General features: G+C 63.3%; 1 protein-coding gene across 1 annotated transcript in view; it reads left to right on the top strand.

Annotated features, from left to right (window-relative positions):
* The window catches only part of Kcnq1 (potassium voltage-gated channel subfamily Q member 1), a 288,888-nt gene that overhangs the window by 86,523 nt on the left and 189,535 nt on the right, over positions 1-12,830 (top strand). Inside the window, exons 7-10 of the mRNA XM_015503067.2 lie at positions 5,520-5,630; positions 6,601-6,696; positions 8,609-8,731; positions 9,418-9,559. Of these exons, the coding sequence (XP_015358553.2) occupies positions 5,520-5,630; positions 6,601-6,696; positions 8,609-8,731; positions 9,418-9,559 (472 nt within the window). The remainder of the gene's footprint in view (positions 1-5,519; positions 5,631-6,600; positions 6,697-8,608; positions 8,732-9,417; positions 9,560-12,830) is intronic.

Genomic DNA, 12,830 nt, shown 5'->3' with positions numbered 1-12,830 from the left:
CCGGTGCCCCTGCCTAGCCGTCAGCTGCAGCCTGCGCCTCGGCCACCATGCACCCTGGCCTGGCCATTGTCCCTGTCAGGCCCTGCACCCTGGCTGCCCAGGGCCCCCCGCTGCCCTGCTTAGGGGCCAACAACTCCATTCACAGAGCGGCTGCCCCTGCAGCTGTCGGCAGGAGAGGCCCTGAGGCGGAGTTGGGTGGTGTTCCTGGCACTTCTCGGAGGGACAGAGCTGAGCAGCGCAGGCCGGGGGGCCGGGGGCTGAGTCCCAAGCACTTGTCTCCTCTCGTCCTGGCTTCCCTCATCCCCCGGGGAGTGAAGCAGCACCCCAGGGCTCCCCGTGGGGCAGATGGGGGACAGCTGGGCCAGGGAGAGGCACTGTATTGGGAGCTACCTCAGGGCAGCGGGGGCTTTCAGGAGGCCCGGCCTTTCTGACCCCTGCTGCGTGCTGTGGGCCTCGCCTGGACTCAGCCCCCCACATACCCACAGCCCAGAAGAGACTTAAAGCATGGACCCTAAGAGAGGCATCTGGGCGCAGAGTCCACCTGGATGGGTGTGCACCTCCCTTGCCCAGTGGACTGGAGATGGGGTGCCTCGGTGCCCAGCCCATGCTTGTGAGGAGCGTGAATCAACAGGTTGATCTGCCCATCTCGTGGCTCCCCGGGCAGCGGCGGGTTTGCTTCCAACACTAGGCAGTTTCCACAGTAGATGTCTGTGGCAGTGCCAGGGCCAGGCGTCCTGATGCAGGATGGCAGTGCGCTCCTCGGGACTCAGGGCTCCTCCTCACCTCTTGCTGCAGGGGACTCGGGTCCTGCCCACCCCCATCACCCTTTGCACGTCTCTCCTGTCTTAGGAGGAGGCTACACTGGATTTAGAGCCCACCCACCCACACAATCCTCATCCTCGTCCCGTCTTTGAAGACCCTGTTTCCAGATAAGATCGAAGTCCGAGGGCCGGTGGGTGTGAACTGGGGGAACAGGGTTCGGCCCAAGACCCCGGTCTGGGTCAACGCTGTGGGGAGGCTTTCCCCTAGCCGGGTCAGTTCCACGGCTGCCAGGCAGGGCGGGGGCTCCATGCCCAAGAGTCCCCTCCCGTCCCCTCTCTGGGGAGGCCTCCTGGGCCCCAAGTGTGGCGCCCGAGCTCGGCTGCGAGGTGTCTGGGGAGACTTTCAGACTTCTTCTTTGCCCTTGGAACAAAACGCGTTTGTTTGTGTTGAAGTTTGAGTGCAGGCCCAGCAGCCCTTGCCCACACGGGCCCCTCTGTGCAGCGCCTGGGGGTCTCCAGGAACGGGCGGCTGCGGGGCTCTGTTTACCCCGTGTGTCTAAATTTAGAGTCTTGAGTGGAAAGGCCGGAACCCGCCCCTGCATCCAGCCTTTCACAGCCCGACAGCCCTTCGCCTTCACCTGGGGGTTCCGGGAAGCGCCGCCTCCTGGGCTGTGCTGTGTCCTGGCAGAGCGAGCCGAGAGGCCAGGGCTGAGGGCCTGGGCCAGCAGGCCCGGTGGGACTGTGGGGGTCAGCGGCACCTTTGATGCTGGAGAAGCCACGCTGTGGGACGGGGGGGGGGGACAGCATGCAGCCCCCATCCAGACAGGGTTCCTCCTGCCTGAGCTCCACGCGGAGCCTGCAGTACGAGGCAGTGAGGCCCCGGGTCCACAGGACTCCGCCAGAGAGCTCCTTCCAGATCCAGCTGCGTTGTCGCACGAATAGGAGTCCATGCGACAGGTCCCGCTTCCTGCACCTGCCCACTGGCCAGCACCTGGGGGTTTGTCACCTGGACGCAGCAGGCCCAGGGGGATGGTGCACAGAACTGACTTCCTCTCGGGGAAGGGACTTCAGCTCAGGCCAGTGAGGAAAGCCCCTGGAAGGCTCATCAGCAGAGCTTCCCCCTACTGTCCAGCCCACAGACACAGTCACAGACAGACAGCATCAGAAGCACAAGGAACGGGCGCCGGGGGGAGCGCAGCCAGGCAGGGGTAGAGCCCCAAACGGGGCTGTCACAGCCCACATTCACCACGTCCCAGCTGGGGGGCCCTGCGCAGGTCACCCAACCTCTCGGAGCCTATCTGTGGCACGAGAATAAGGTCTGGACCTAACTGCAGGGACTGTCAGAGTTAAACCAGTGATACACAGAGAGCCTGGGCACCAGGTGTCCCCTGTGCTGTCTGGGCTGGTCCCCATCCTCCATCCTCCCTAAGAGGCTGTTTCAGAAAGGACAGAGTGAAGTCTGCCGTTTCCAGCTTCCCAGGCAGCCAGGGGGACCAGGAGTTGTGGGCTCCCCAGATGCAGGAGGGAGGAGGGGCAGCAGGCTCTGCTACTCAGGAGGGTGCTTGATGCCACAGCCCGGTACTGGCATGGGTGTCTGTGAGCCGAGCAGCAGTGGCCTGCGTGCCCGGGGCCAGGGGATACTAGCAAGGAGCGACAGCGGCTGAGTCCTGTCTCCCTGGGTTTGCTGGCCCAGGGGTCATGCAGATCTGCCTTCCTGACGGCTGGCCACTGGGGACAAGTCATAGGCACAAGGACCATAAAACAGCTCATTCCTGAGCTGCTTGCGTCTGTGAATTCAGGAAAACAAACATCTCTGCAGGGAAGGCAGCTTCCTGGGGAGAGCCGGGGGCGGCGGCGCTCTGGGAGCAGACGGCGGCTGGGCATTGTGGCCATCAGCAAGTGCCTTCCACGGCGGGGCCCACCCGCCAAGGTCCTGCTCTCCCTGTCTTCCTCCCAGCCCTGCCTCCTTCTAGCCGCCCAGCCCCAGCCGTGGGACCCCGCTTAGATCCAGGAAGTGAGGGCGAGGCCTCAGAGCCCCGTGGAGGCAGCACTGCAAGCGGTGGCCCAGCCCCGCCCAGCGGACGTGCTCTAGCCTTGACTTACACCTTTTAAATGAATCAAAATATTTTGCCAAAAATACCACGAGTAACTTAAAGATGTTTAAATGATGCAAGACTGTTATTAACATGATGTTTACTAGTATGCACAGGTCGCTGGTGCCCCCCAACACTGTGCCAAGGTAGCTGTGCCCGTGGGTCTGTGCCCTGCAGGGCAGCTGCTCTCCGACTGTCTCAGGACCCCTTCACACTCCAACAGAGCACTGTGTGTAGTGGGTTGTAGCTATTGGTACTTAAGGAAAACAAGAAAAACTCCAGCACCTCCATGCTGATTGAGTTAATAGGGCCCGTTATGTTTCTGTACATAAAATGATTTTATGAGAAGTTACTATATTTAAAAAAAAAAAAAAAAAAAGTCACTGAAGGAAAAAAGTGCATTTCTACCCGTCGCCATGTGGCCTGGCTCTGGGAGGAGGTTAGTCCCCTGTGGCGCTGCCCGCACACCACAGCATCTGCCTTGTGCCCAGGATGGCGAGCAGGTGAGCCTGACAGGTGGCATCTCACCATGTGGGACTGGCCTAGGGTAGGTGAGCAGGACATAGGGTCCCAGCCTCGCCCACTTATCACAGGGATTTGACCCGTCCTGACACGGCCCTCTTCCCTGCTTCTCCAGCCCACCGACCACGGCCCCCTCCCCGTCTCATCTTCTGTGACCCCACGCAGGATGGGCATACCCAGGGCAGGGGACTTGGCTTTGCCCTGGATGGCTCCTGGAGGTGCCCCTACAGAGCAGCGGCAGAGCTGAGTAGAGGGGCGATGGCCTCAGGGGTTCTGAGGGGCGGAGAGGCTGCAGGTCAATGACTGAGAGCAGCGGCTTCTCTCGAGGTTGTCAGAGACACAGGAGTCCCCCTGGTACCCATGCCCCTGGTACCCGTGCCCCTGGTACTCATGCCCCCGGCACTCATGCCCCCAGCCTGCAGGGGCCGTCCAGGCTGGGTCGGGCCCTTCTGGCCAGTTCTGGTGCCTCGGCAGGGACTTGGAAAGCATCTGGACTAGACAGAGGGGCAAGGCCTTGCCCAGCCCCTCCCCTGGCCTTCTGTACCATGGTGTCTAGGGTGGGGCTGTGCCCTGGGGCAGGGCAGGTGCTGTGTCTCAGACCCCCTGTCCTGTGGCCCCCCAGAGAGGCAGCCATGAGCCAGCCTCACATGGGTGCAGGACACCCGCAGGTTTCCTGAGCCACCCCGTGGCCTGGCTTCTGCGTACGTGTAGCTGGGCCATGCTTAGTGGAACGAGGGCAAGCACGTGTGCCGCGTGAGCCAGACGCCTGGGCCCACGCACAACCCGTGTGCGGCATGCCGGGCGTTCTTGTGTCTGTGGCACGTTTGTGAGCGCGTGCCCATGTGCACAGGCCAGGGGTCCATGCTGAGAGCCCACAGCGAACGGCTGCCCATGCACTCTGCACGGAAAGCTCCATGTGGGCAGCGGGCAGTGGTGGACAGAAGGACCTGGCCTGGGCGAGCGCTCAGTCTGGGTGCCAGTGCCCGTGTGCTCTCCTCCGTTGAGTGTTGCCAGCCCACCAAAGCCACAGTCCACCTGGCGCTTGGTGACATGCCGATGGGCCACACAACCCTCCTGCCGCTGGCCTCCCTCTGCTCCCCCCCACACGGTGTCTGTGTGCGTCCCTGCCCGGCTCTCCACCCGGGGGCCTGAGGGCCACGGTGGGCTGGTGAGGGCCACTGAAGTTGACACTCTCTCTCCAGGCCGCCCTCAGCTGGCGTCTGTTGAGTGGTGCAGTGCCACTCACACTGGCATCCTGGGGCAGGGGGTCAAATGGGGGCTGCCGTATAGTTCCCGGCTTGGAAGGTCTGCCTGGGCCAGCAGGGGTGGTTGTCACTTGTTCCCAGAGGGTAAGAGCTGGACTGTCCAGCCTGGGCATGAGAGCATGTGCCTGCCAGATGAGCCCGGCCTTGCAGCACCTGGGCCGCCTCAGCAGGCTCCGGGCCCACCCTGGAGGGGTCTGGGGAGACTCCGGTGTGACCCAGCAGCCTGGGAACGGCCAGCGTGGGCTCCTGCATTCCCACAGGCCACCATGTTCAGCCTCGCCAGAGGCCCAGGGCAGACCCCAGGTGCCAGCAGGGGCCAACCTGGGGGGGGGGAGAGCAGCCCTCACTCCTCTTGTCCCACCACACACCCTGGACAGAGGGTCCCCCACTGAGAAGAAGGCTCGAGCCTGTCCTGTTCTCAGAAAAGAGGAAAAACGAAACATCTGGAGCCCTGGGTGGCGGCAGGAAGTGGCGCGTCATCCCACCCAGCTCTCTGAGGATGGCTAGCCTTGGTGGGCGCCCCCGGCCCCCGGGGGGCTGGTGCACGATGTTGGTGGCCGGGGGCTGGGGGCAGGTGGTGGGCCAGGGAGGCCAGGGCTCCCATGGGTGGGCCTATGGCCACGTGCCCCACGCTGGTCACACCAAGTCCTTCTGGACGTCCCGCTGGGCTGTGTGTGGTCTGGAGCTGTCAGGGCCCGGGGACACCCCAGCGCCATGCCACCCTTCTCCTGAGCTGTGGGGCGGCAAAAGACGGCACTGCCCTGGGGTCGGAGTCTCCTGTCAGTCTCTGCTCATCAGGATGGTGGGTCCAGGCTGGGCAGAGGCCCCTCCTGAGGCTCCAGGCCCACAGCTGCTGACCGCTGCACGCCTCCTTGCAGGTCACAGTCACCACCATTGGCTACGGGGACAAGGTGCCCCAGACCTGGGTTGGGAAGACCATCGCCTCCTGCTTCTCCGTCTTCGCCATCTCCTTCTTCGCACTCCCAGCGGTAGGTGCCCCCTGGGGGAAACACGGTCCCTCCCTCTGCAGACCCACGCATAAAGGGGCTCACTCAGCCAGGACGGTGCATGCCTTCCGGAAGGTGCTGTCCTCCAACCCTGCCTCCCTGGGCCTAGGACATGGCCCTCCCCGTCCTGCAGCTTCTGGGGGTCCTCTGTAACAGGGTGGGAGGTGGCCTGGCACAGCTCTGCATGCAAATGGTGGGGTGCAGACGAGGAGGCCTCGGAGGTGCCAGGCCCCTGCCGAGGCAGAGCGCATGAGCCTCCAGGAGCACTGCGGCTGGGAGGACGGCGTCACCAGGGAGCCAGGGCAGAGCCTGGCGGCTCACGAGCTCACTGGAAGTGTGGCTGTGCTTGCACGTGTGCCCTGTGGGTGTGTGGGCAGCTGTGCTGGCAGTGAGCACTACACATGGAGTATGTACACGCCCGCGTCCCCTGTGCGTCTGTTACATGTACGTCCTCCTTACAAGTGCACACGGCATCTGTGTGCAGGCTGGTGTGTCTGCATCGTATTCACACGGGCATGTCACGTGTGTGTGCAGCGAGAACGCGTACCTCACATGTGATCACAGTGCATGCGTGTGAGTGCTGCTGCACGTGTTGGCATCCTACCTGCTGTGTGTGACCTGTGTCACCCAGGCGAGGTGCGGCATCTGTATGTCCCTCTCCTGGTGAGAAGCAGCTGGCACCTCCTAGCAGGGCGTGCCTTCGGACCCCAGCCCCTGGCCTGTGGGTGGTTCTTGCCTGGGTGTGTGCCGAGGGCCGGCCTCCTGGCTCCCCAAGACATCCCCAGGTTGGACGGAAGAAGTCCTGCGGAGTGGGCTCTGCCCTTGGCCAGCTGGGGCTGGGCTCCCTGTAGCACTGAGCAGGCCTGGCCCTCCTCGGAGTGTGTACCCAGTGCTGGCCCTGCAGGGCATCCCTGAGTGCACGGTCCTGAGTGCCACCTGTCTTCCTTTCCAGGGCATCCTGGGCTCAGGGTTTGCCCTGAAAGTGCAGCAGAAGCAGAGGCAGAAGCACTTCAACCGGCAGATCCCAGCAGCAGCGTCCCTCATCCAGGTGCGCACTGAGCTCCGTGCCATGGCTGTATACGGTCACCTGCAGCCCCCATGCCCCCAGAATCGATTGCTCTTGGCCCACGTGAACCCTTTGCTATGGACCAGCCCAGGGCACAGAGCCCCGGTGGGGAGGCATCTGCTTTCTGGGTCACAGGGGCCATGCGAGTGCAGGGCCTGTCTCCCTGCACAGCGGCTCCCACACAGGGCCACCCTGGGGGCCAGGGGACCAGGCCTGGCCACGGCCACTGAAAATCTGATGTGGTCCGTCTGTAGGTCCCCTCATCTCCCAGCTGGCCTGGGCTCCCACTCCTCACCCCCTGTCCCAGGGAGGCGGCAAGGCGGGCCCCAGATGGCCATTCCCTGAGAGGACAGGGCCCAGCATCCCTCGGGGCTAGCACTTCCTGGTGAGGAAAGGCCAGGGCTGAGGTGGTCGGGCGTCCTGTGGGACTGCCAGGCGAGCAGGGAAGGCAGAGAACAAGGAGGGAAGGAACGCTCCGGAGGCGGCGGAGAGAGGTTGGACTCCACTGCGGTCAGCCCAGGCCCTCAGGAAAGCACCAGGGAACCACTGGCCCGTCTAGCACAGGCAGAGACCCTGCGCTCAGTGCGGTGGCTGTGGTGCAGCATGGGCCCCTCTGGGCACCCTGGGCTGAAAGCCCCCCCAGGGAAGACCTGGGGGCCTGACCGGCCCAGGCTGACCGAGGTGATCCCTGCAGGCCGTTGTCTCCTGAGTTCTCCACCCTGGCAGTCCCTGGGTGAGAGATGGGCATGGTCAGGGGCCCTGCGTGGCCTGAGACTCCATCTCATTCCTCTGAAGTCCTTCCAGAACCAGCCATCTGGGCCTGGGCCTCGTGCCTCAACGGGAAGGAAACGGCAGCAGCCAGAAAGCCTAGGGCCGTGGCTGCGCTCCCCCTCAGGCCTGGCTTTATGGCCCCGTGGTTTCTCCTTTCGGGAAGACCATAAATCAGGCCCATAAAACCTGCCTGGCCGGCGCGGGCAGAGTGCCCACAGCAGGGGGGTGCACTGGATTCCTGCCTGAGCACCGAGGCCTCTTCCCAGGAACTGTGTGTCCTGGGAACACGGGCTGTGGTGAGAGGACGGTGGGGCCCGAGGTGGCAGGAACGTGAGTGTGGACGCCGCAGGGCAGGCAGGCAGGGGACACGCAGGCGGCTTTGAGTGGGACGTGTTGGCCCTGGAAGGGCCTTCCTTCCCTGTCCCTGGTCTCCAGGGGGTGTGCGGACTGCACAAGGTGCCTGTCAGGATGCTGCTGCTATCCCCTGGGAACGCTGCTAGCTTGTCCCTCTTTCCCAAGCTCACAGGGTAGAAAATGCCAAGGCCACGTGACGTGTCCCCACGAGAGGGTCTGGAGCCTACTCTCGCTCCATCCAAACCCCTGGGGCCGCAAGCCTCCCTAGGTCCCCTGCCAATGTCTCTTACTCTAGGTCATCCCCCTTGGGGCCAGCCAGGGGGGTCCCTCTAGAATATAGGCTAAGAGCCTCCTGGATAGCTACAAGGTGGCACTTGAGGGCCCCTGGAGGACTCCTGCTTCCTGGCCCCTCGGTCCCAAGGGCTCGGCTCCTCCACACCCCAGCCAGGTGCCCACACGGACCCTAGGCACACCCCTTCCTCACTGTGTGGACCCAGCTGTCCAGCCCTGTCCCTGCCCTGTGTGCCCGAGCTGTGCTTCTCGGTTTGCTGAACGGCTGCAGGAGCGGCTCGGTTGCGAACTGGGAGCCTTGGCTCCCGGCGTCGGAGCTGAGTGGCAGACGGTTGATGCCACTGGCCTGGCTAGCGAGAGCCGGGCCGTCTGGGCAGAAGACTGGGAGCTGGCAGTGGGCGGGGGCCAGACCCTGGGGCTGAGGGTGGGCCACCAGGTGGCTCACAGGTGACAGTCTTTCCCTCCTGCCTGGTTTCAGACTGCGTGGAGGTGCTACGCTGCCGAAAACCCCGACTCGTCCACCTGGAAGATCTATGTGCGGAAGCCCACCCGGGGCCCTGCACTGCTCTCGCCCAGCCCCAAGCCTAAGAAGTCTGCCATGGTAAGCACCCCCTCACCGCTCTGGGGCAGAGGCTGCCTGTGAGACGGGGCAGCTGGGGCAGCTGGGGCTGGGGCCGCAGGGTTTTGGCTCCGTGCGGTCCACGTCAGGGTGTCGGGACAATGCATGTCCCATGCTGGGTCCCTGCCATCCTAATGTCCTGCAGCCTTGGGGCCATGCAGGACTGGCCACACCAAGGCTAAGAGTATGAGAGGTCCAGAAAGAGTGCCCAGGAGCAGGACGGGCTGCATTCTGGTCACCTGCTGGAAGACAGACCCCTGACAGGGGCACGCGGGCACAGCAGGCAGGGGCGCCGGAGGAAGTGCTGTGCCTCAGGAAGGCGCCAGAAGGGCTGGGGTGGCCCTTCCTGGCCCTTGTCCACACCTCCTGAGGAGACCTGGCCTCCTAGCCACCTCTGCCCGAACATTCTGCCTGACTTGCACCGTTCCCCACCTTCCTCCAGGGGCCTCTGGTGCATCTCCCCCTGTGCGCGGCTGACGCGGCCTTGTCACGGTTGCAACCTTGCATGTCCGTGTCTGTCAGTGTCCTGCGGTGCGGGACCAGGTCCCTGTGGGCCCTGGCACCTAAAGCCTGCCCCATGAGCCTGTGGGACCCTGCCGGGCCAGGCTCTGGCTGCGGCAGGTGCTCTGGAGCCGCAGCGGGCCGCCAATGTTCTGTACGGCTTGCAGGTCAAGAAAAAGAAGTTCAAAGTGGACAAGGATAACGGGGTCAACCCTGGAGAGAAGGTGCTCACGGTCCCCCACATCACATGCGATCCCCCAGAGGAGCGGAGGACGGACCACTTCTCTGTCGACGGCTACGACAGCCCTGGTAAGAGACTCACGGGTGGGGCAGGCCTCCGTCAGCCTCGCCTTGGGGAGCGAGCTTCCCTGCCATCCTGCGGTCTCCTGTCACTGCGTTTCTCGGGGGTCCGGACACGAGAATGAGTTTCCTCCCTGGGCTGGGGTCTCTGCCGATGGAGGACGGACAGGGTGGAATATCTAGAATTTTCCAGCCACCTTCCCTCGGTTGTTCCCAAGGAAGGGGCTCTCCGCGCGTTCCGCTGTGAGGAAGCCCAGGCTGGGAACGGGCCGTCAGCCCCCGGGGCAGCGCTGAGAGAGGGTGCGTCCTCCGTTCCGTCTGCCTGGCTTCCCATCCAGCTGCCTTCTACCCACCGAGTTCTGTGCTTGAAACAGCTGGGGTGATGTCCCAGGGCTTCACCCACTGACCGAGAAGCCCACGGCTCAGGGTAAAGCATGGCGCCCTGTGGCATCAGGGGTGGGCTCTGGGAGACAGATGCTTCTCGGGTGGCCCTAGGAGCCCTGAGTTGGCTCCAGGGGATGGCAGACCTGCTTCTCGGCTCCCTCCCCTGCGAGGGTGGCTGGGATGCGCCGAGCTCCACAGGACCTGGGGTAAGGTTGCAGACCTGTCTGGGCTCCCACCTCCAGGGCCTGCCGAGAGCTTTGCCATCTTAGGTGGTCTGTGGGGCTCTTTTACAGACTCAGAGAGAAGGCAGCTCAGTAGGGTCACGCTGGCCACACAGCTGATATGACTTCTGCTTGTGACACTATACACCTCTCCCCAACCTCTGCCATTCCCAGACGTGCACCTGGCTGGCCAGACCAGGGAGGGCAGCCGTGGGCACTGTGCACAGCCCCGCTCTGGCTCCTGGGCTGTGTGGGGGCCAGGGAAGGAGTAAGAGGTCTCACACAGGAGGCACACTGTGTCCATCAGGCAGCATCACTGTGAGAGTGGTCAGCGGGGTGGCCGGTGAGGTCTGGGAGCTTGCACTCCTGGCCGTGGAGGGAGGGTGGGAGCTGTGGGGTTGCTTTTCCCTTGAGAGTTAGGAAGGGGCAGCTGTGGCAGGAGGGACCCCCTCCCCCTCGGGCCTGATTCCTCTCTGATGACTTCAGTGTCCACCTCTGGGGGACGCTGATTCTGAAGGCTGAATTTCCCAGTAACTAGCTTTAAACCCAATTTGAATGGTTCTAGATTTTTCTTCCCTTCGGGCCAGTGTAGGTCTGTGAGGTGGCAGCACTGCCATGGGGCCTTGGCGAGGGCTCCTTGGGCTGGGGTCTCTGCTGATGGGAGGAAGCCCACCAAAGCCCATTTGTTCCCAGCATCTATGGCAAAGGCCCCTTTCACTGCCCTGCCAGCCGCTTGCCCTGGGCAGACACGGGGACTGGGCTATGCAAAGACAGCACGGTTGCCCTCGGTGCCCACTGGCTCAGCAACCCCCGAATGGACCAACCACGGACCAAAAACATTCTAAAAGAAAACTACCTGCTGAGCCAAAGATGGTGTTCCTTATCATTACTCTGTAAACAAGGAGGTACGGTGGCCGAGCACAGGACAGCCATGCTGACTGCCACCACGAAGCTAACCCAGGATGTGGCACTTGCCCACGGTGCTTGCAGGCACAGGCGTGGGCAGAAGTCAAAACGACACCAATCCCAACTCGCTCCAGTCAGAACAGCAACCATCAGGAACGTGCACAGCAATAACTGGTGGTGAGGTTGTGGGGAGAAGGACACCATTGTGAGGGACTGCGGTGGGGCAGCCACTCTGGAAAGCAGTGTAGAGAGGCCTCAGAAGACTAGGGATGCAGCCACCACACGACCCACTCTCTCACCCCTGGGTGCGTTCCCAGGAGATTCAAGATCCACATGGCACAGGGACCCAGCCACGGCGATGTTTACAGCAGCACAGCTCACAGCAGCTGCATTGTGGGACCGGCCCAGATGCCCACCGACAGGTGAATGAGTTAAGAAATCCTAGAGATGTATATACTACGCAGCCGTGAAAAGGAATGGAATCATGGCATTTGCTGGTAAATGGCTGGAAATGGAGAATATCGTGCTCAGTGAAATTAGCCAAGCTCAGAAACTCAAACGTTGAACGCTTTCTCTCATATGTAGAAGCAAGAGTAAAATAAAGGAGAGGGTGGGGGAGGACACACAGGGACCCGGGCCCGGTGCCCTTACTTGCCTGCCTACCTGTGGGCGGTGGCTGGTGGGCTGGGGAGTGGGCCTTCCCTTGAGCACTCTGCAGGTGGAGGCGCTGGGCCTCCCGGGGGTGGCCAGGCGGGCCCTTCCCACCTCTGGTGCCTGGCAGCCTCCCTCCACGCCAGTGGCTCCACGACAGCACAGTGAGGTGCTGGGTCACTGTCATCTGTCCTGCCTGCAGGCAGTTAGAGTCTGATCCTCAAATCTGAGGTGCTGTTCTTCACCAGGTGTGGGTGGGAGGTGGCACCCCGCCCGGCCCCATCTCTCCTGACTTCCCTGCAACCACATCGTGTGTCTTCCTCAGGTCGCCCATCCTCCCTCCAGCTCCCCGGGCCTCAGCCCCTTCTGTCCAGTCCCCTGCGTGGGTGTGTCCGTTCCGTGGTCTGTCCAGACTCTGTCCATGGCTCTGCCATCTCAGTTACCACGTTCTCTTTTCTACGCACCCTCGAGCGAGGGTGGAGTCTTCCTGACCTCAGCGCCTCCTGTGTCGCGCGTTGGTCCTCTAACAGGCGGACACCTGGCCTCCGTGCCCTGCACGGGGCCCACCTGGGGCCCCTCCAGTCTGGCTCTGTGCCCTGCTTCCTGCTTTTGCTCTGGGGGCTCGCTCCCTCGTGGACTGAAGCCCAGGTGGGGGCTCGGGCGGGCGGAGGCTCTGAGGGTGGCCTCCTTAGAGCAGCCGAGCCTGCGCTGTACAGTGGCCCGTGAACGCGTGAGTCCCTGGAGTCTCCATGGGGAGCCAGGCTGCACATGTCCAGAGAGACCAAGGCAGGTGCACCCCACCCGGCTCTCCCCGCTGCGCGTGGACTTGTCCGCTCGCTTGTGTTTCCTGTCCGCTCTTGCCTGCTGGTCCCTGTGGCTTCAGCCTCTCCAGGGCCTACTTTCTCCAGTGTGGGCCTCAGGTATCAGTCCTTGCCTCTTCTCCCTGGGCCCTCAGTGTTGGCCAGTGGCTACTCAGGTGGGCACGCTCCGGTGCCTATGTCCCCACAGCAGGGGGTCTGGGCTTTTAGGGACCCTGGCCCTCAGCAGCCTCCGCAGTGCGCTCGGCACGGCGCTGTCAGAGAGACTGCTGAGAGACTGGGCTTCAGGCAGGGTCTCAT

The sequence above is a fragment of the Marmota marmota genome, unplaced genomic scaffold, assembly GCF_001458135.2.
Source record: "Marmota marmota marmota unplaced genomic scaffold, marMar, whole genome shotgun sequence".
Taxonomy (NCBI): domain Eukaryota; kingdom Metazoa; phylum Chordata; class Mammalia; order Rodentia; family Sciuridae; genus Marmota; species Marmota marmota.
The sequence above is the reverse complement of the archived record's forward strand: the minus strand, read 5'-3'. Positions and strand labels throughout refer to the sequence as shown.